At 42.8% G+C, this 23,356-nt stretch overlaps 1 protein-coding gene across 4 annotated transcripts in view; it reads left to right on the top strand.

The window, feature by feature from the left end:
• The first annotated feature begins 4,212 nt into the window (after window positions 1–4,212).
• CHAMP1 (chromosome alignment maintaining phosphoprotein 1) overlaps window positions 4,213–23,356 on the top strand; it is a 30,443-nt gene continuing 11,299 nt past the window's right edge. For 2 of the 4 annotated variants that reach the window (XR_006200420.1, XR_006200419.1), the window contains exons 1-2: window positions 4,213–4,321; window positions 7,930–8,059. Coding sequence is in view for 2 of the 4 variants with exons in the window: in XM_042930928.1 (XP_042786862.1) it covers window positions 12,677–15,148 (2,472 nt within the window). In the remaining 2 variants the exon portion in view is untranslated. Of the gene's footprint in view, window positions 4,322–7,929; window positions 8,060–12,622; window positions 15,498–23,356 lie in introns of those variants that run through there. The other 2 variants (XM_042930928.1, XM_042930937.1) reach the window with 2 other exon arrangements.

The raw sequence follows: 23,356 nt of genomic DNA, 5'->3' as shown, positions 1-23,356 counted from the left end.
TTAGGTCATGATCAGTTTGTGAGTTCTAGCCCCATGCTAGGCTCTGTGCTGACAGTGCAGAGCCTGCTTGGGATTCTCTCTTCCCCATCCCCATTCATGCTCTCTCTCTCTCAAAATAAATAAATAAGTTTAAAATATATATATTGGTAAGGCCAGTGCTAACCATCACAGAGGTGGACAACAAACTGAAAACAAGGCAGGCAGTCCAAATAAATAGGCGAAGGCAAACAGGTCCACCCTTTCCACACACAAAGCTCTCTGAAAGGCCCAGGGGCTGGCCTAAAGACAGAGAGGGGTGATCTTATAGCTACTCCAGCCACTTGTTCACCTAAAATCCACTCTCAGTGACTAGAGAGCTGCCCAGATAGTCAAAAAAAAAAAGGAGCAGAAAGGCCAGAGCATCACAGTTTGCTCTATCCAAGCTGCAGGCCAGATCTTCGCAAAGTAGGAGACATAGCTTTCAATGGACCTCTATAGAAGCCCCTTCTTGTATCAAAGACAAATGTGAGAACTGTGGCTATTTGAACTTTTTGCTTTGAAAAATGGACAATGTTTATCCCTAATAACTCCCAAAGAACAAGTTATCATTCTTTCATTATAATACTAACATCAGTAACTTATATATTCTATGGGAAAGACAGAAAACCAGAGACACCTAAATCTAGGCAGCCCTGTTGTTGAAATGAATTGAAGGACTAGATGTGACTTAAGAGGGAAAAACACACTAGCAGGTGAAGAGCAGCTCTTTACAATTATAAACTGAGAAACAGAATGCCACAGTTACCCTGTGTAAATGTCTGTATTTATTTCTCTGTCATTCTTCTGATGTTCCTTGAGACGTACGTTAATGCTCTAGTTTGGATGGGAAATTTAAGTCTGCCTTTTTCTGACAAAAATTCTGTACGATTTTAGACCTTCAGTTCACAGACTGCACTGTGTTTGCAATTGTGATTCTGTGTCAGCTTTGAGTATACGCACAGGCACAGCTGTGTCCTCCTCCATCAAGGACACTGAGGTGATCACTTCTTGCTGCAACTTTAGTTCTCCTGTATCCACCTGCTCCCCACTTCAAGTTTAGACCCTAGAATCTAGCAGGAATTGAGAAAACACCCAAATAAGTTATGAAGTATGTGCTAAATAGTAGACTTAAAGTTTCTAAATAGGACTTAAGTCTCCTAAATAGGAGACTTAAAGTGGACTTTAAAAGTCTGTAAGGTCTAGTTTTAGTACAGGGTTTTATGAGGCTAATTTGTGCTTTCTTAGGTTACTTCAGGTTTAGGGCAATATACTGACAGGCTCTAAGACTAAGGTTTCAATAATTGGGAGTTCATTTGAATTATCCATATACTCTATGATAGCTTTGTTTACATAATTTCAATTCAAAATAATGGCAGAGGGTATTTTGTTGCTATGTTACTTTGTCATTTATAGAGAAATTCTCACTAAAATGGACCGAATTACTGCCCCATCACAATCTACATTTGGCTTCCAAGAGTTGCCCTACGCTAGAGGCTTGTTTGTTCAGAGTTCTGTTAAAACAACTCATTCTAACACTTGAGGAAAAAACCAAGTACCACAGCCAAATTCTGGCCTGCAGCCACCATGAACCTTGTTTCTGAAATTGGATTTCAAAACAGAAGGTAAAAAGCTCCACAGAAGCTTCTTGGGGCACCCAGGTGGCTCAGTCAGTTGGGCATCCAACTTTGGCTCAGGTCATGATCTTGAGGTTCATGAGTTCAAGCCCACAGCATGCTTGCTGCTGTCAGCACAGAGTCTGCTTTGGAACCTCTGTCTCTGTCTCTGTCTCTGTCTCTCTCTCTCTCTCTGCCCCTCCTCCACGCACATACACACACACTCTCTCTCAAAAATAAATAAATGTTTAAAAAAAAAAAGGTTCTTAAATAACAGAAACTCAGAACTCCAGCGCTCCAGAGGCATCCACACACTTGGCAACCAGGTCCAGACCCTAGGGACTTCCATCTGCAGATAGCAGAGCTCAGAACAAGTCTGTGTCCGCAAACAGTTCACAAATTGACAAACCACCCCAGGAGGGCAGATCTTCAGCAACTGAAGGAATAATACACTGTTATCTTGCTATCAGTCTCTGGTCACTACCCAGTTCTTTAACTGGAAATTGTGTGATGTGAGTACAAATTACACTACCTTCCAGGGGGAGGCCTTAGGGGTAACAACAGTAATAAGAGTTGAAAGTTATTTTGGTAACACTGATACAGCAGCAACACGTAATTATTACAATACTTTTAAAATACAGGCCTAAAATGAGAAAAACAGCAATCTCAAAAGTTAATATGTAAAACTAAGTGGTCAGAGAAAAGATTCTCTCATTTCTACATTTAAAATTTATGGCTTAAAGAGTATGGATTGTATTTCTATTAAGGCTGAAGACTTTTTCACTATTTATTGGACATCTATGTTTCTTCTCTTGTAAATAAGCTGTTTGTCTTTTTTCTGTATATTTAATGCGGTGTTCAACTTTCCTTTTTCACAAAGAAAGTTTTGTTGTGTTAGTAGATAAAAGTTCATGTCACAGTTTGGACTTGGGAGAGTGGGAGGTGTTTTCCCAGGTAAAGGAAATTTTCAGCTTTTAACATTTGGGGACCCTACTCCTGGGCTTCCGGAAACTACTTAACATTTACCAAGGTCCGTAGCACACACTATGTCTGCTTCATTAAATAAAATAACAAAAGAGGTGCATTCTTAACACAAAAAGATAAGAAAAAGTAAGAAACTTCCCTGATTCCTTCAAGATTAAAGTCACACAGCACTGCATATACTGGAAACTTAAAGTCTGCAACTCTTAGAAACGTTCTTTGCCTAATAAAATGGAACTTTTAATGTAAAATATGTATATAACCCTATACTGAAGATTGTGTATCACAGGAAGTTGTCCTAATCTAGACCTGAATAAAACACTCTTTTTAAAAATTTTTTAATGTTTTTATTTATTTTCAAAGGAGAGAGACAGAGCATGAGTGGGGGGAGGAGCACAGAAAGAGAGCGAGACACAGAATTCAAAACAGGCTCCAGGCTCTAAGCTGTCAGCACAGAGCCCAATGCGGGGCTTGAACTCACGAGCTGTGAGATTATGAAGTCGGGCGCTTAACCGACTGAGCCACCCATGTGCCCCAAAATGCTCTTTTTTAAAGAGATTCTAAAATGTTTGTTTATTGTGCCTTACAAGATGAATGGTTCCTCCTCCCTCTCCCAGGAGTGTGTTTACAGTGTACCTTGGCAGGTACAGTCTTCAGGCCCAGGCAACAATATATATATGTGTGTATACACACATATATATTGTGTATACACAATATGTATATATTGTGTGTATATATATATGTATATATACACACTATATGTATATATATATATACACACACATATACATGTGTATTTATATATGTGTATATATATATATATTTGTGTATATATTTGCGTGTGTGTATATATATGTATATATATATAGTTTTAACCCTTTTAATTGTGCAGTTTTCTTTTGAGGCTATTAAATCTAAACACAACTAACGGATCACTCTGCTACACAAGCAAAAACCTGCAAATGCCCTAAAATGCGCCTGTCACTATTTAAATATTAGAAGTCAGAATATTCTCAAAAATCAAAGAACGCAGGGCCCTCAGTTCCAAGTGAATGGGAGGTCAAAACAGCAGACTGGAGAAGCCTTGCACTGAGCATGAGTGGGTACCGACTGCACAACCCCGCGGGCTGCTGGTTCGACGGCAAAGTCCACTAGGCATTCGCAACAATGAATCTGCTGCGCAGCACCGTCTCGGCCGGCCATTCGAGGTCTGCGGGCGTGTTCACCTCAAGGAACCGGCAGAAGCGAGAAACAGAGCGGCCAGGCGACCTTAGGCCGGGGATCGGACCGTCGACCTGCCGGAGTCAACAAGGACTACAGCCGCTGAGACCGCGGCTCACTCGATCAGGGTAACCAGCACTGTAGACCCAACCCTGGCCGGCGCCCGGGATCCTCCGGGGGCGGGACTGAGCGCGTAACTTCCGGAGGCAGGGCGGGCTGCTCCGCACGCCAACGTACTCCCAAAACGGCGCCCGGCGATCTGCGATCTGATTGGGCGGCGCTGGAGGGCGCGGGACGACAAACTAGCTTCCCATCAGCCCCCACGGATCGTCCCGCGGCCGCGCGCACGCCCGCGCGCCCGCATCCCGCGCCTGCGCCGCGCAGCCATTCGGGAGGCCGCCGCGCTGCAGGGCCTCGCGGAGCAGCCGGGTCCCGCGAGCGCGGCTTCCGAGGTCATTCGAGTGTCTGGACGCCGCCGAGGCCCACCGGTGAGGAGCGGGGCGGGACTGTCGCCCGGGCCGGGGCCCACCCCGCCTCCGCCAAGGCCCGAGTCCGGGGAACCCCGTCCGGGGCGTGCACCGAGGAGCGGCCTGCGCCCGGTCCGCCGGCGGGGTGGGCCTCGGAGCGGGGGGCGAGCCCCGCGTTCTCTGCGGGAGGCGGGAAACGCTCTGCGCGATCCCGCGGGGAGGTCGGGAACCGGCTCGGGAAGGAAAGCGCTCCTTCCGCTACGGGCCAGGACGCAGTTTTCGCGGCACCTAGTCGGCGTGGGCTTTTGTCATTGTTGCTGCTTAAAAATGAGCTGGGCAACCCAGAGTGGGAGACACGTAATCACGTAGCTGGGAAGGGGTTACTGCCCAGAATATGTAAAGAACTTCTACGACTCAACAACAGAAACAACCTGGCTTTAAAAAACGGGCAAGTGCTGGCCAGTGAGCACGTCACAGGATGCTCCGCAGGATGCTTCCAGACATCAGAGTTAGGAAAATAAAAACCAGAATGAGGTACCACTTCACACCCACTCGGACGGCTGTCATCAAAAGAAAAATAACAGGTGTTGGGGAGGGTGTGGAGAAGGGGGCACACTCGTGCATTGCTGGCAGCCACGTAAAGGGGTGCAGCCAGGAGGTATGGAAAAAGGGTTAGTGGTTGCTCACATTTTAGCGTAGTTACTCCAACACCCAGCAATTCCGCTCCTAGGGCTAAACTCTAAAGAATTGAAAGCAGGGCCTCAAATATTTGTTCACCAGTGTTACTAGCAGCTTTATTCAAAATGAGCCAAAGGCGGAAATACTCCAGATGTCTATCAACAGATGAATGGAAAGCAAATTGTGTAATGTAATTCATCCATAAAAAGGAATAAAATTCTAATACATGCTGTAATATAGATGTGGAAAGTGAAATAAGCCAGACACAAAAGGACAAATGTATGATTCCACTCATAGGGACAGAAAATTGAGTAGAGATTACCAGGGGCTGCCGAGGTGGAGGGGTGGGGGGAATGGGGAGTTACTGTTTAATGGGTACAGAGTTTCTCTTTGTCCTAATGAAAAGTCCTGGAAATGGACAATGGTGATGTTATACAACATTGCAATATACTTGATTCCACTGAATTGTGCTTTTGAAATTGTTAAAATGGTAAATTTTGTTGTGTTTTGCCATAAGTTTTTAAAATGTACGGGAAAAGGCAAAACCAGGAAGGCAGTAAAGAGATCAGTGGTTAATGAGGAGCACAGGGAATTGTTATGGCTGTGACATTCTGTCCATTCTGTAATGCTAGGTATGTGACACAGTGTGTGTGGAAAATTATAGACTTGTACAACAGGTAGAATGACCCCTAACTACACTCTGCACTTCAGTAACAATAATATATCAGTATTCATTCCTCAGTTATAACAAATACTAACAGAAGTTGTGTGCAGAGGAGGAAAGAAGGTATATGAAAGCTGAAACTTTGCATTCAATTTCTTCTTTAACCTAAAACTACAAATAAAGTTTACTACTTTTCAATTGACATTTAGGGGTGAAGAGAAATGCTACTGGATATATAATAGAACCCGATTGGTTTTAACTGTGCTATACATAATTTTGTGCATTTATTTTTAAAACTATGCATCAGAATGTTTTTAAAGACAACTAGTGGTGTTAGAGTCTAATGAAGCTGTTGGATAGGAGATAAGTGTGATGTGGTGGACTGGCAAACCACTAATGACAGAACTTTTTTAGGGACTGCGTGTAGCCTGTAGAGGCAGAAAGTAGGATGAGGGAAACTTTTGTAGAGTTACCTTCATACTTAGGCTTAGGAGCTCTGAAATTTGGGTGGGAGGGCAGAAGGAATCTGTGTGTCTGGCCTGTACTCAGGAGTCCCCATGGGAAAGACCTCATGGTGTTACAGCAGAGATCCAGAATCAGGATCTTGTGTTACTTCCTCTGACCTAAGTGTTGTGATCTTGGGCGCTTTTCTCCGTCAGCATCACTTTTCTCATTTTAAAGTGAAGGGTTTGGACTCAAGTCCTCTGACGACCCTTTCAGTCCCTTGCTGATCATTGACTTACGATTAGGGAGGGCTCTTACCTGGCAGGGCCAGTCATTCTAGTCCATGACTGAGTACTTTGTAACCCTGCTGGCTTCCACTTGCTGCTTCTAGGACACCTTACCTATTAATCCATACTTCTTCCACTTTTGAAGTTAATCAGTTTCTGTAATCCCAAAATACATGTTTTTTATTTATTTATTTATTTATTTATTTATTTATTTATATTTTTAAATGTTTATTAAAAACATAGAAACAGAGTGTGAGACGGGGAGGGGCAGAGAGAGAGAGAAAGACAGACCCAAAGAGGCTCCATGCTCTGAGCCGTCAGCACAGAGCCCGACGCGGGGCTCGAACTCACAAGCCGCGAGATCATGACCTGAGCCGAAGTTGGATGCTCAACCGACTGAGCCACCCAGGCGCCCCCCAAAATACATGTTTTTAAAGACTGCCTGCCATCCTGGTTGCTTTTGTTTGCGTGTTCCCCTGTGTTATGAACTCAAGTGTCCTTCCTGCTCAGAGCTAGAGACAGCGATCTACTGGGACTTTCTGTCCAGTGTAGACTATGGAATGCAGTTCTCTGTAGATTCATCTTCCTGATTTTGTGCGCTGTACTGGCTTGTCAAGATCTTACTAAATTCCAGGGTATTAGTCAAGGTGTGTTAGAAAGAACCTGGATAGATGGCAGAACTTTAATCTGGTCCTTTGTCAGATGTTCATTATTTGCTTCATCTTGAGCAAGTTACTTAATGTTTAGGCTTGAATTTCCTCAGCTATAAATTGAGTTTTAAAGTAGTTGCTCCCTGAGGTCTTTCTGCTCTAAATCCCAATGTTCAAAGGCTAGATGATAGCTTAGGTCTCTTCTAGTTTTAAAATCTTGTGAACCTAAGGTCAGGTCTCCAGTCTTCATGACCAGATGTTTTAGAGGTAACAAACACATACTTTCTTAGCATACACCGTGTGCCAGGGATGTGCAAGGGCTACAGGGTGAATGGGTAGACCCTGCCCTCAGAGAGCCAGACTCCTGCCAGAGGGTGAAGGCTACACTGGAGGTGCGCAGACAAAGAGGATGGGGGGTGGGAGTGGCCATTATTAAGAAGTAATTCTGCGTGAGGGGTCTGATGGCTGGGTGGCAAGACAGGGAGTGTAAAGAAGGGGCGATGCCTGTGCAAAGGTCCAGACGCTTGGTTTGTGGGGGAGTTACAGATGGGTCAGTACTTAGACCTGTCGGCGGCCAGACAGATCGTGAAGAGCTTTACATGCCTGGTTTTGTCTGCTGAGTGCTGTCACATCAGCTGAAGTGGGATGGTGGGCTGGAGAGTGCTGTGGTTAAACACATGAGCGTTAATTCTGTAGTGGATTTTAAAGTGGAATTAGACATGGGTGGCATCATGGTACGGTCACCTTTGGTATTATTTCAGTAAAGCAAGTGTTCAGCTTATTGGATTGGACCCCTGTCACTGTTGCAGGGAGCAGGACAGCGAGAGAAATAGGCAGAATTCTATTACAGGGCCACAGATGACCACAGAAATGTAGTTTTGATTATACTTCCTTTATTTTTTTCAGGTCCAACTTCTCATCTCTGTATCTCTGTTCTTCATGTACTACAGGCTTTTTTCTGTAGTTAAGTCAGAAAGCCATGTAGACTTGCCTGCCCTTTGAAGACAGACTTTTAAGACTTCTAGGAAGATAGCTGGTAAGTCTACCAGGGGATAGCATGTTGGTCTCTATTTCTTCCCTGTTGTAAAAGCACTTGTCCTGGATTCATAGTGTCTTTCTACCAGCTTTACTTAGCATATGTTTTTGTTTGCTTTTTAATGTTTAGGAGAATATTTTAAGATATGAACATTTTTGAAAAGTGTTTGGATTTCGTAAGGAAAAACCACTTATAAAAGCATATACACTCATATGTAATAATGTGGGAATGTGTGCTAGATATGCATTTATATGACAGAGTTTGGGGTTTGAGAAGTGAATTTTTTACCATTCTTTTTAATTTTTTTAAGAGGTTTCTAGAGTATGATAATGAGGTGTGGGAGTAGGCAGGTTTGGGTAGTAGGCACTTTGAGATTGGCCAGAAGAGTTGGTGACAGGAAGAGGAAATAGGGGCAGGTGGGAGAGCTGGGGACTTTTAAAGTGTGAGGAGCTTGAAAGAGAATGGGATGGGTGAGATTCTGATTGGGTGGCACTAGATGAAGGGTGGGAGAGCTGATGATTTAGGCAACAATTAAAGACCAAAGGAGACCGTCCAGTCAGAGAAGCTGAGGTGGCTGGAGGCCGCCCGAGGCAGAAGCCAGCAGACTTAGGCCAAATGGTATTCCTCAAAGACGGACTCATTTACAGGAGCAGCTGTAAAATGTAGTGAGCGTACAATTTCCAGAGAGGCAAGAAACAGAGGTACAACTGATGGAAGATAGAAATAAGGAGAAAGAGTGGTAGAGCTTTGCCCGTAGAAAAGATCCACAGGACTTGGGTAGTAGTCGAGACCGGGGGTGTGGCTGAAGAGGGGACCAGCTCTCTACTGTTGCACTGTGTCAGAGGTGTCTATTTATGAGTTGTGCTTTTGTGTTATCTTCTTTTTCATTTGGTAAAACCTTCCTGGCAATAGAATATTGTGCTCAGTCATTTCTGTGGTAGTAGAAGGAAATGCTCTATACCCTTACAGTTCATAATCTGATCCCCATATTGTACACTTATTGGGTTCATTGATAACTTCTGTTTTATGAGTTAGTATTGGTAAAAGTTGGTGAGTTAGCATATAGAAAATAAAATCGTTTCATTGATGGGACTATATTAGGGAAAGAAAGGAGAGGGGTCGCTAAGTAAGATACTTTTGCTGTATGCCAGTTTCTTGAGAAGATGGGAAAAGTCTCCATAGTTTTGTTTAATAAGTTTCTGAAGTCATGGAAGTAAAAAGCCTCTTCCTGTCACGAGTGGGACCTGAGTATATTTGGGATGAGATACTGTGTGTTGGTCAGTCATAAAGTTACCAAGATCATTTGGGAATATTTATTTACCAGAAATGAAGTATTTGTTAGAGGGTACTCTTGTAGTTTCTAATATAATAAATCATAGCTGACACTGAGTGCTAACTCTGAACATGCTACAAAATATCACATCCATTTTAGAGTCCAGGAAACTGAAGCATAGAAAGGTTTAGCAATTTAACAAAAGCCGTATCATGGAGCTAGGACTCCCTCAAACCCAGCAGGCCTGAGCTCTTAACCTCTGTGTCATAATACATACGACATAGGGAATATTATACTACAATGATGTGATATCCCCCATTATTTAATATGAGCATGCCTTGACTGTTCATTAGGGCCGCTTATTGCCAGGTGGGATTATTAAGATAAATCTTCCCTATTCTTTTAACATTCTTCTAGTTTTATGAAACATTGGGTCTGAGGTTAGCCTGCATGTTCTTTCTACATGTTTTACTTGCCAACCACGAGATCATGACCTGAGCTGCTGACTGAGCCACCCAGGTGCCCCAGAAATGTTAAGTCTTTTATTTTGTTAAAAAAAATTTTTTTTTCTTACATTTATTTACTTTTGAGAGAGAGAGACAGAACACAAGTTGGGGAGGGGCAGAGAGAATGAGACACAAAATCTGAAGCAGCTTCCAGGCTCTGAGCTGTCAGCACAAAGCCCAATGCAGGGCTTGAACTCACAAACTGAGATCATACCTGAGCCAAAGTCAGATGCTTAACCAGCTGAGCCACCCAGGCGTCCCTGTTAAGTCTTTTAAATGAATGTTTTTGAAATTATTAAAGGGCGATCCTGTGAACATAAGAAGTGTCTCTGTACTGTTTTCTGAGGAGCAGTAACATGGAAGGAATACATTTTGACCCTTCATTACTGTTAGCACAGAGCACATTGTGGGTCCTGGGGAGTGGCTGGTACTTTTGGTAAAGGATGGGACATAATGTAATGGGAAAAGACTTTGTGATCCATTTGGATAAACTGTATGTGTTACAGAATCTGTTTTAGCAGTTGTTGGGTTCCCATACTGAGAAGAACACACCAGATGGAGCCGGTGGAGAATAGGATAGAGTCCAGTTGGAAGAACGTGGGACTCTTGATCTTGGGGTCATGAGTTTGAACCCCGCGTTGGGAGTAGAGATTACCTTACAAAATTAAAAAGAAAAAGGAAAAAAAGGAAAAGAGTTCAGAATGGATTCATAAACACAAAATTTAGTAAATGCTAAATGGAACATTACACATCAGTGAGGAAAAGGGTTGCAGAGACAACTGAACTGTCCGTTTGGGGTGAAAAAATAAGCTGAAAAAATAGGCTATCCCACTCCTTATACACGATGGAGTAAAAATACAAATGTTAAAAAAAAAAGAATGAAACCATCAAAATCACAAGAAAAATATGTAGACTGCTTTAAAAGTAATGGAGTGGGAAAGCATGATTTAAAACAGTCGTAAGGAAAACCTTTAAGTTTTTCATTTGTATGTGAACCAGTTGTGTGTGAAAACAACGCATGCACACATACACACACACATACCGTAAGTCAAGAGATGGTAAACTAGGAACATATCTTCAGTAGAAGGACTGATTTATTTTATGCAAAGACTACAGATAATTAAAAGGACAAGGCATACCCTACAAAAGAAATACACATGTGTAATAAAAAGGGAAAATGTTCACTCTTTCTCATTAAAGAACAGCTCGTTAAAACGATGATGAGACTCCAGTTTTCACCCTAGAAGTAGCAAAGATTAGAAGTTAATAATAGTGTTCTTGAGGGATTGGGGAATTGCCCCTGAACTGTTGGTTGGTGTGCAGTACTACTGTAACTTTCTGAGAGGTGGGTGAAATGTATCAGTTTTAAATGCAAAGAGCCTTTGAACTGGGTAATTCACTTGTAGGATTTTCCCTTCAGCAGCACCCTCATATTCAAGATATGTACAAGGAAATATAGTGCTTCCTCTATGTAAAAATGTCCTAGAAAATGCTCGTCATAATTCAGCAGAACTCCTGAGACCTATGCCTTCCCTCTCCATAGAAACATGAAAACTTGGCCTAGTTCTGTTTCCAGAATCACCAAAACCTGCTCCTCTCTTTGCTTTACCTGAAGCCTCAGGAGCCTGGTCTTGGTTCTCTTGAGCCACCTGCTCTTACTTAAATGAGCAGGTTGTAGAATATTGTGTTTAGAATCCTATTTGTGTAGCATGTCTTTGTGAGAGATTGTGTAGTCTTAGAGCAAGTGATACTGTGTAAATATCTTGTTCTGCACGAATGAGTATATTTCTAACTCTGAGCTTCTGTTACTTTTCACCATCCTAGAAAACGTGCTTATTTAAACTTTTAAAAAGTCATAATTACTGGCAAGCAAGTTCCTGCTTCAAGGATGTCCTCTATCTGAATTGCCCTTTTGCTAAGCAAACTCCTTTACATCATTCAGGATCTACGCTGGAGCTTCTTTCCTTGACAGCCTTTTCTGTGTTGCCCTTCACACTTACCTGTGCAACTAATGTTAGCACCATAGTACAAGACACATCTTTAAACCCAAGTGCCTAGAAAAGCAGGGGACAGAAAATAATTAATCTTAAATGAAAGAATAAAATATTAGGATGGATAAAATATTATAAAATGTGTTGATATTTTTAAAAAGCCATCTTTTCATAATTTTAGATTAATGAGTGCTTTCTGAAATGGATCTAGTTTTCTTGCTCAGCCTTAAATTTGCCTAGCTTTAATTTTGATGTTTGCTCAACTTTATGTGCTGACAGCTTGTTGATGCAGAGTTATAGAGTCAAGGTGTAAGGCACACGCTGGGTAATTCTGGGGTCAGGCTTGGGTCACTGGTAGTCTAGAACATGGGAAAGGTACCATTCCGAACCTGTTTCTTCATCTATAAATGAAAATACTAATACTGAGTCATAGTGTTAGGTGGATTAAATGAGATAATATATGTAAAGGCAGTTTTGAGGCTCAGCTAAAAACTAATTCCATCTCGGGGTACCTGGGTGACTCAGTCATTTAAGCATCTGACTCTTGATCTCAGCTCAGGTATTGATCTCAGGGTCATGAGTTCAAGCCCTGTGTTAGGACTCCACTACTTTAAAAAGAAAAAAATTAATTCCATCTACCTTTTCTCTTCAAAATCTTTGTTGAGATATTATCTGATAAATGCACGTACCATTCTAGACTTAAAATTAAGCGATTATAGAATGAAAAGTTCTAGGACAGCATTTTATTTAAAATTATGTTCCCTGAAAATAATTAATTTCTACTTTATTGCAGCACTATTGAAAGTTTTAAAAGAATATAATCGTGTGTGTTGTAACAGAAAGAGAAATGGAAGTATTCCAGGAACTCCGTAAGCCCTCAGCACGTTTGGAGTGTGACCACTGCAGTTTCCGAGGCACAGATTATGAAAATGTGCAAATCCACATGGGCACCATCCATCCAGAATTTTGTGATGAAATGGATGCTGGTGGGTTAGGTAAAATGATATTTTACCAGAAAAGTGCAAAGCTATTCCACTGCCATAAATGCTTCTTCACCAGCAAGATGTACTCTAATGTGTACTATCACATCACATCCAAACACGCAGGCCCAGAGAAGTGGAATGAGAAACCAAAAACTCAGCTAAGCAAAGAAGCAGATCCTGGGAAGAGCCCTCCTCTTCCTGAACACCAGAAAATACCCTCTAATTCAGCAGAACTCCCAAAATCTATACCTGCCCTTTCCATAGAAACACAGAAACTTGGCCCAGTTTTGTCTCCAGAATCCCCAAAACCTGCTCCTCTCACTTCCCTGGAGCCTCAGAAGCCTGGCCCTGTTGTTTCTCCTGAGCCACAGATACCTTCTCTTCCTTCTCCTGACCCTGCAAAATCTGCCTCTCTTTCTTCTCCTGAACTTCCGAAGTCAGTCCCTGTTGTTTCTGAATCTCAGAAACCAGTCCCTATTCCTTCTCCAGAACCACAGAAACTTACTCCTTTATCTCCTGAGCCAGTAAAGGCCACTCTTCCTAATCCCAAACCCCAGAAACACTCCCATTTCCCAGAAACATTGGGGCCACCTTCAGCCTCTTCTCCAGAGTCACCAGTTTTAGCTGCTTCCCCTGAACCTTGGGGTCCTTCCCCAACTGCATCTCCGGAGTCTCGGAAGCCAGCCCGGACTGTCTCCCCTGAGCCAAGGAAGCCATCCCCATCAGAATCTCCTGAGCCTTGGAAGCCATTCCCTGCTGCCTCCCCAGAGCCCAGGAGACCAGCCCCAGCTGTGTCACCAGGTTCTTGGAAGCCAGGGCCACCTGGGTCCCCAAGGTCTTGGAAATCCAGTCCTTCAGCATCATCAGGACCTTGGAAGCCAGCTAAACCTGCTCCAGCTGTGTCTCCTGGTCCTTGGAAGCCAATTCCTTCTGTTTCACCTGGACCATGGAAACCAGCTCCCTCTGTGTCCCCCGCATCTTGGAAGTCTTCATCAGTCTCACCTGGTTCCTGGAAGTCTCCCCCCGCATCTCCTGAGTCGTGGAAGTCTGGCCCACCAGAACTCCGAAAGACAACTCCCACCTTGTCACCTGAACATTGGAAGACCATTCCCTCAGTGTCCCCTGAGCTTCGTAAAGCAGGACCTCCCTTATCTCCTGAGCTTCGTAAACCAGGCCCACCATTGTCCCCAGAGATCCGCAGTCCAGCGGGATCTCCAGAGCTCAGAAAACCTTCAGGGTCTCCAGAGCTTTGGAAGCTATCTCCGGATCAGCGGAAAACTTCTCCTGCTTCACTTGATTTTCCTGAGTCCCAGAAAAGTTCCCGTGGTGGTTCCCCTGATCTCTGGAAGTCTTCCTTTTTTATTGAGCCTCAGAAACCGATCTTCCCTGAGACCCGGAAACCTGGACCATCTGAGTCCCCCAAAGCCACCTCTGATGTCTGGAAGCCTGTTCTCTCTCTTGATGCTGAACCTAGAAAACCTGCCCTGTTTTCTGAGCCCACCAAAACAGCCCCTCCTGCTTCTCCTGAACCAAGAAAACGTGCTCTTTTTCCAGAGCCCCGGAAACATGCCCTTTTCTCAGAACTTCCCAAGTCTGCTATCTTCTCAGAATCCCAGAAGGCAGTTGAGCTTGGTGATGACCTACAGACAGATGCCATAGATGATCAAAAGTGTGATATTTTGGTTCAGGAAGACCTACTAGCTACACCTAAGAAACTCTTAGAAGACACTTTATTTCCTTCCTCAAAGAAGCTCAAGAAAGACAACCAAGAGAACTCAGATGCCGAGCTTAGTAGCAGTGAGTATATAAAAGCAGATTTAGATGTGATAGACAGCAAGGGCCAAGAATCAAGCAGCGATCAAGAGCAGGTTGATGTGGAATCTATTGATTTTAGTAAAGAGAACAAAATGGACATGACCAGTCCAGAACAGTCCAAAAACGTATTACAATTTACTGAAGAAAAAGAGGCTTTTATCTCTGAAGAAGAGATTGCAAAATATATGAAGCGTGGAAAAGGAAAGTATTATTGCAAAATTTGTTGCTGTCGAGCTATGAAAAAAGGTGCTGTTTTGCATCATTTGGTTAATAAGCATAATGTTCACAGCCCTTACAAATGTACAATCTGTGGAAAGGCTTTCCTTTTGGAATCTCTCCTTAAAAATCATGTAGCAGCCCATGGGCAAAGTTTACTTAAATGTCCACGTTGTAATTTTGAATCAAATTTCCCAAGAGGCTTTAAGAAACATTTAACTCATTGTCAAAGCCGGCATAATGAAGAGGCAAATAAAAAGCTAATGGAAGCTCTTGAACAGCCACTGGAGGAGCAGCAAATCTGATTTTTACACTTGGCGTGGATATACGATCTACAGAGTTGTTTGTTGAAACTGTAAAGCCTAGTTAAGTAGCATAGTTGGAATGGTAGATGTTGATGTGTATGATGTACCGTGTTTGTCTCGGTAGTGTTACAAAGGGTAAGCATTTGGTCCTTTTTTTCATGGCCTCTGTTTATGTGGCTGTCTTGTTAAGTTAATAAATTCGTAACTATATTCCAGGTGGATTCAGATTTCTCTAATTTCTTTAAATGTATTTGAATAATATGAAGATGTAGGCGGTCCACTTAATCCAGAGCAAGTTGTACTCGATTTAAAACATCTAATAAAGTGTATCTTTTTTTTGTGAAACTGACTTCAGACAATGGAAATTATTAGTTGGAATGTTTAACAATTAGGCATGAAATTTTTTCTCTTTCCTTATTTTCAGATCATAAAAGTTATTTTGAAGTTCCTATTTGATCATATAAAGTTAGAATTTTGAGCAGTTCTAGATGTTTATTAGCTTTTACGTCATGGAAAATTGGAGTCTCAGGGTTGCTGATTTTCTGCTAAAAGAAGAGGGGTCAAGTAAGTTTGAAAATGTTTGCAGCCTTCTCCTCTAGGAGACTGGGAAAGATGAGTGTGACTTAGACTTAGGTCTTGTCCTTAGATGTTCCCTTTGGGTTCTTCCACACTGCACGGACACCCCAGCCACCCCCCCCCACCCCCCCCCGCTCCATTCTGGCTCTTTTCTTACCTGTGAGTTCACACCAATAGATGATCCTTAACTGCCAAATGTGTCAGAACTACACTTCTGCCCCTGGGCCTCATGCGCCACCTATTGGGATTTCAGACCTGGTAATGAGTAGGAACTGAAGAGTCTTCCAGATTCACAGTAGAAAATTTTATAAGTAGACGTTTCTGTTTGAGAGTACGTCAATTGTCTGTTTTCCACGGTTGTTACTGTAAATACCTTGTACCTGTTCGTGGGTTATTTTGTTCCAAAATATTTTGTCAAATGTGTATCGACCAAATTAAAAGCAAAGGCTTTCATGTCAGCAGTATCTTCATGTGTGTGTCTTCTTTTGTGTAATTTTCATTGTATAATACCCAGATTCCATTATTCTTTCCCATACTCCCTTTTTTCAGCATGCTGATTTTCATGTCTAGATAAGCATTTTCTAAGCTGTGTTTTCTCAGCTCTGTGGTCAGGTAAGTGAGGGAGAAGCTACCCTAGGTGAGGCTCCTTGTGGAATATCCACATCCTGGCTGACTCGTGAAACATTTAGTGCCATGAGGATTGGGAGACTACTTTTAATTAAGCTGTTTCTAGACGTTTTTGAACAGGGAGCACTTTTTCTCATAGCATCATAATTAGCATGCCAATCGAGAAGGTAGTGTTTACAGAATACTGGGAAGGTCTTACAGGCTCCAGGTCTCTCCCCTCTTTGAGCACAGTCTGGCAGGGAAAGCACTGTGAGTAGTTGATGGTGTTTTCAGTTCACACTGGGCACCTTGAGAGCAAGCTTCTACTACTGAGTTTTCCTTCTAGGCCAACAGGACAGATGGGATATCTTGGATATACAGTGGTCTTTTTCTCATCTATACTGACTTGATTAAAATTACAACTGGAAAAGAGAATGTGCAGCACCCAGAAACCCTTTTGAAGCCTGCAGTCTCAGACCAATTGTGTTATGTATAACACATTTTCCTTAGGACCTTGCATACTTCTCACAGAACGCTTCCTAGACTTTTGCTCAAGGTGGAGCCAACTAGATCCCATGACTTGCCATCTTAGGTGAGTTTTTTCGTAACACAGGATGTTATGCTAAAGTAGGGGGTGACAAATAGTTTTGGCCTCTAAGCCACCATGTTCTTGGCTCATCTCATTTGTGGCTTTCCACTTTTTTTTCCTTTTACCTCTTCCGGTCAAAGTAACCTAATACCCTTTTTTTCAACCTTGATAATTCTGGTTTCTATATGATAGCATCCCAACTCTAATCAATGCAGCCCTACATGTTCATTTTATTTTCCTATGTAATTACAACTATTTTAAATGAACTCGATCCAGTTATTTTATATAATACGAAAAATTGTACCATCTTTCGCTCAACACTCATGGACCTGACACCATTACATTTTAGGGTGGCCTATTTAGTTTTCATTAATTTGACCCTAAGTACATGAACTATGATGTGTCTTTAGCAGATACTGCTTTTGTTTTAAATATTGGTGTGGATTGTAGCTTTTGTCTTAGATGAAGGCCTAGACGGGTGCTTACCATGTTGGATCTTCAGAGATCGTAAAGTGAAGAGGGGCATCTTTTAAGCTGAGTTACATCCCTAGATCTTAAAAACCCTGAAATTGTCCCCATTTCTCAATCTTGCAATTTCTGTTGAGTAACTTTGAGTATGCAGTGTATTAGTTTCCCCTTCCTGTCATAACAAATGACATGAAATTTAGTTGCTTAAAACAACACAAATTTGTTTTCCGACATTTCTGTAGTTCACAGGGCCAAAGTCAAGGTGTCAGCTGGGCTGCCTTTCCTGGAGGCACCAGAAGAGCATCCGTTCCCTTCCCTTTATGTTTTCTGTCGGTTCGTGGCCCGCTTGCTAGCACCTACATCTCCTGCTTCCTTCTTCCATGTAAGGGCCCTTAACGTTTACATTAAGCCACCTGGATAATCTAGGATGATCTCCCTGTTTTGAAGGCAGTGGATTAGCAGCCCTAAATCTTTGCCATATAAACTGCCATAATCACAGGGTCTGGTGGTTTGGACTTGGACGTCTTTTGGGGCTACCGCCTGCTAGACCTGGGCTTGAAATTTGGGGTTTTGATTCCTCTGCTTGACCTATTGCAAGCTAGGTTTCTTCAGCAGTATATCTTCTGTGGCCACCTCACTGTGTACATGTATTAGTACCGTAGACTGCTTGTAGTCTGGGGACTCCAGTGTCAACCCCCATTCACCCTTTACACACAAGTAAGGTCTCCACAAGACTGATTTTTATGTTGCACATTTAAGGTCCAGTTACTTAGGATCTTCCATTGGCAAACCATACCTTACTCAAGCAGCCTTCCAACCCTCCCCCTGCTCATTTTTTTCTTCCCCAAGAAAATGCTCCCTCTGTTTCCTGTTAAACTGCTATCCTCACCAAGCCTGGCACATTTCCCTCCACCTTCCAATGCTAGTCTTGCCAAACTGCATTGTATTTTAGGAATTGGAGAAAGAACAGAAAAACCCTGTAAGGCTGAATTGGGCCTCATTTAGTATTGATTCAGTGCAGGAATGTAACATTTTCGTTACAAATTCTCCAGACTGGAGACACTACACTAAATCTGAAAACTGAAAAAAGTCATTGGAATGAAATCAGATGTGTCAACACTTTTGATCCTCACCAATTAATGGCTTAGTTGGTTTGAGCATAATTTTAATCAACTTTTGCTTCCATCACCACCCAATCTATTCGAATGCTTGTCGTGGGCCTGGTTTGTATAAATGGGAGAGTTTTAGTCATGTGAAATAAGAAGGTAGTAAAAGCCAATCAATTCCAGTGAGGATTCTGGGAAGATGGTGGAGTGGGACACCCCAGGAACCTGTCCCCCCCCCCCCCATGTGGACAACAATTACACTCATAGAACCTGTCTGATGTAACTATTTGGAACTCCAGTCTCTTGAAGGCTCACAACTTCCAGGGGGAGACTTGTACAGTAAATTTTAGCTCTTCACACAGTGGCAGCTACCCACCCCCCACCCCTGGCCATGTGAGCATCTTGCCCACAACTTACAGGAACTAAGGTGGGTAAAAAGGACCCTGTCTTCCAAATTGTTGGGCATCTGTGCTTTGCTGATTGCTAGTTTTGATCAAAGAGGTGCAGGCAGACAGGCATTCTCATTCTATCTCCCCCATTAATGCAATCCCCTTCCCCCACCCCACTCCCACCTCCCGGCTGAAGTGACTTTCAGGATATTTAAAGGGGCAGCACTCCACCCACCCATCTCCCACTGCCCTGACCTCAGTTTTGCTTTTCCCCTTTGGGGAACCAGACTTTAAAGACTAGGACTTTGAAAAACAGCTGCATGTACAGGGAAAATTAGAAAGTGGCCATGAATGCCCAAGGAAAGGCTCAGAATGACATAAGACACTTTACACCTCAGGCTGATCCTCAGCGTAGAGCATACAATAATAAGACAGTAAATCCTGGGAAAGGAGGAGAAACTGATTTACACAGTTACACATTTTAGATTCAAAAGTCCAGTGTTTCACAAAATATAAGACAAACAGGAAAGTGTGACCCATTCAAAGGAAAAAACTTGAACAGAAACTGTCCCTGAGAAAGACTTAATGACAGATTTATTAGACAAAGACTCCAGAACGATGGACCTAAAGATGCTCAAAGGCCTAATGAGAAGTGGAGAAAGTCAACAAAATGATGTATGGACAAAATGGAAATACCAACAGGGTGATCAAAAACCTAAAAAGAAACCAAGAAGAAATTCTGGAGCTGAAAATACCACAACTGAGATGAAAAATTCACTAGAAGGATTCAAAGGCAGATTTGAGCAAACAGAAAAATCAGTGAACGTAAAGACAGGATGATGAAATATATCCAGGCTGAGGAACAGAAAGAAAAGATTGAAGAAAAGCAAGCAGAACCTAAGAGACCTGTAGGACATCATCAAGTAGACGAACATACACTCTGTGGGTGTCCCAGAAGAGGGAGAGAAAGGGGCAGAGCAAATATTCAAAGAAATAAATGGCTGAAAACTTCCCAAACATCCAGGAAGTTCTACAAACTCCAAGAAGTATGAACTCAGAAACACATTATAGTTGAAAGAAAAAGAATGAATCTTGTAAGCAGTAAGAGAGAAGAAAATTGTCACATACACAGGATCCTCAATGAGATTATGTGCAGATTTCTTATCAAAATTTATAGGCCAGAAGACACTGGGTCAAAGTAAGAGTGCTAAAATAAAAAAAACCTGTCAACCAAGAATCAAATATCTGGCAAACACAGTCCTCCAAAAGTGAGGAAGAAATCAAGACATTCCCAGAAAAAAAAAAGCTCAGGGAGTTTGTGACCACTAGATATGTCCCACAGTAAATGTTCAGCAGAGTCCTGCAGGGACACTAGACACTACCTTGAAGCTGTATGGAGAAAGTAATATCTTCATAAAGGTAAACGTATGGTCAATTATAGATGCTGGTACTATAACAATGGTTTGTAACTGTACTTTTTTCTTAGCTAAGTGATTTCAGAGACTAAATACATATAAAGAAAAAAATTATTATAAAACTAGTATTATTGTAACTTGGCTTTGTGACTCCAAGTCTTGTTTTCTACGTTACTCAGGAGACTACTGCATTTAGAAGAATTAGTTTTGGTTTGGGGACATACAATGTATAAAGTTGTAATTTTGTGGTATCAACAACGTAAAGGGGGAGGGATAGAGTTGTAAGAGAGCAGAGTTTTTGTATGCTTATTCAACTTATGCTGCTACAAATTCAAATTAGAATGTTATAACTTTAAGATGTTGATCCCCATGGTACCCACAAAGAAAATTGCTGTAGATTTCATGCAAAAGGAAATAAAGAATTCAAACATTTTACTTTTAAAAACCAACTAAATGTAAAAGGGAAAAATACAGGAATGAGGGGAAGAAATCTGGACAAACTTTCAATATGCCCTATGAGCTACAGAGCATATGGGAAACAAATAGCACAATGTCTCCTCTAGTGGATCAGACAGAGACTTTCCATCTCAGCAAGAAAGAACTGGATGATAAACTGAGGACAGTTCACGAGCCCCCTTATAGGTGGGAAAAAAGCGGGGGGGGGGGGGGGGCGGGGGCAGGACCCCAGAGGGTTTTGCTGGTGCGAAGGGGCTCTTCTCTTCTGCCAGGCAGAGCTGGCTCTGCTAAATGACCATCTCAAATTCACAGCCAGCAGAGTGAGGCAGGCAGGAACTGACAGGGTCTGCTGACTCCACAGTGCCTGGCACATTGTAGGCACTCAATAAATGCTAGTTGAATACATGAGTGAATGGACTTTCCACACACATGCAAGTGAAAGGCTACCAGGAACCTGATGCTGGCCAGCTGAGTCCCTTTATGCGATGTATCGTGACAACACAAAGCCAATCATCTTCCAGTCTTGTTTGCTCCTGCTAAGGAGGAGGCAGAGGGCACTTTGCTTGGAACAGGGTTCCTGAGTAAAGGTCACCTGCTCTTGCTGGTGAAGAAAAAAGCAGGAGTGGTGAGCATAGAAACCAGCCTGACCTTGGATACTCTTTGTGCTTGTGGAACTGCAAAAGGAACCCATGACTTCTCTCCTGCCCTATATTATGTATGAGACTGGAAGCCAGGCTCCCTCTCCATGCAAGGACTCCCACCATCTGACTGTTAACAAAACTGAGGTAAGGCACCAGCAAAGCTAAGGACCTACTTTGTTGGACATTATAGCTTTAACGCTTGATAAGCACACACTTACTCTCCTGCTGAGGATAATGAGCATAGTGGTTGAGAGCTTGGGCTGTGCATTCAGACAGACCTACATTTGTACCTGCCTTCATCACTTAATGTGTGTGTATATGTGTGTGCATGCCTGAATGTGAGCTTGAGTGAGTTGTTATCCTCATAGGCAAAATGGGATAGATTGCAGGACCTACCACATAAGGTTATTATGGAATAAGACAGCATAAAGTGCTCAGAGCAGTTAGTAAATGTTAGATGCCACTGTTACTCATACGTTAATTGAATTGTGCAAATGAGAATTTTCACCACTGGTAGGGAAAGTAATATTGAAGGATGAAGATTTTATGGCTTACCTCCTCTTGGCAAGGTATTGCGGGCCTTTGGGGATTTCTTTCTATCAAACATCTGAATTACAAATAGCCAACACGTAACCACCATGAAAATATCCAATGGTGGACTCTCACCCTGGAGTCATAGCTGATGTCGGAGCTCTAGTGGGCAAGATATCTGATTCCCCACACACCATGTGAGTGTAAGTCACCATGTAAGTGAGACATTGGGTCCTGCTTAAAACTCAACCCAGGCACTACTTCCTCACCGAGGAAGCCTTTCTTGCTTCCAGGCTGGGCAAGACACCTTTTCCAAGGCTCCCAGACACCTATTGTTGCTGACTTTTACTGGAGTGTTTCCCTCTTCTTGAGGGCAGAGACTTGCATGTCATATTCCTGGAAGTAGCATTTTCTCAAATATTTGTTGAGGAGTAGAGGATTGGGCATTCTTTGCTACCCAGCATTTTCCCATGGACACTGTGCTACCTATCAGTTATTTTTGAACCTGGCTGCACATTAGAATCACCTGGAAAGCTTTATGGGGCACCTGCGTGGCTCAGTCGGTTAAGCCTCTGACTTTGGCTCCAGTCGTGATCTCGCAGTTCATGAGTTCGAGCCCCACATTGGGCTCTGTGCTGACAGCTCAGAGCCTGGAGCCTGCTTCAGATTCTGTGTCTCCCTCTCTCTCTCTGCCCCTCCCTTGCTCATGCTCTGTCTGTCTCTCTCAAAATGAATAAATGTTAAATTTTTTTTTAATAAGAAAAAAAAATCACCTGGAAAGCTTTAAAAACTACTGGTTCCTGGGCCCCATTCCAGGCCAGTGAAATCTGGGTATAGAACTCAGGCTTGGGTGTTTTCCAGAGTCTCACATGTTTCCAAATACAGTCACAATTGAGACCCAGCATTATAAACCATGAATGCTAAGCCCTCAGGCTTACCCATAGCCCAGCCAGCCCACCCTCATGGAGCTATTGGGGAACACAGGAGTAGGGCACAATGACTGTGCCCATTGTGAATCACATTCGTAGTAAAGCAGGAATGTCCTGTCATGTAATTTTAGTTTTAAAACAATATCTAAACAAGCAGAGAAAAAGCCAAAGGAGTTCAATTCTTTAAATTGTGGTCCACGAGGGCTGCCTGTTTGGCTCAGTCTGAAATCCGACTCGATTTCAGCTCAGGTCATGGTTTGTGAGTCTGAGCCCGAGTCAGTACTTGAAGTCTGTGGTTAAAAAATTACATTTGTTCCCAGTGGGGAATTCTACTGCCTATGTTTCACCTTTGGAGCTTCCTGTCATTAGTGAAGCCATGTTTGCCAGAGGAGAAGCACAGAGGGAAGGCTGGGCGGAAAGATGGCAGCCTCTGCTGGTCTCACCCAGCCTCTTCCACTCTAAACGGGTGGGATTTCCTCTGGACAGAATTCAAGGCAAGCAT

This window comes from Panthera leo, chromosome A1, assembly GCF_018350215.1.
Source record: "Panthera leo isolate Ple1 chromosome A1, P.leo_Ple1_pat1.1, whole genome shotgun sequence".
NCBI lineage: Eukaryota > Metazoa > Chordata > Mammalia > Carnivora > Felidae > Panthera > Panthera leo.
The sequence above is the reverse complement of the archived record's forward strand: the minus strand, read 5'-3'. Positions and strand labels throughout refer to the sequence as shown.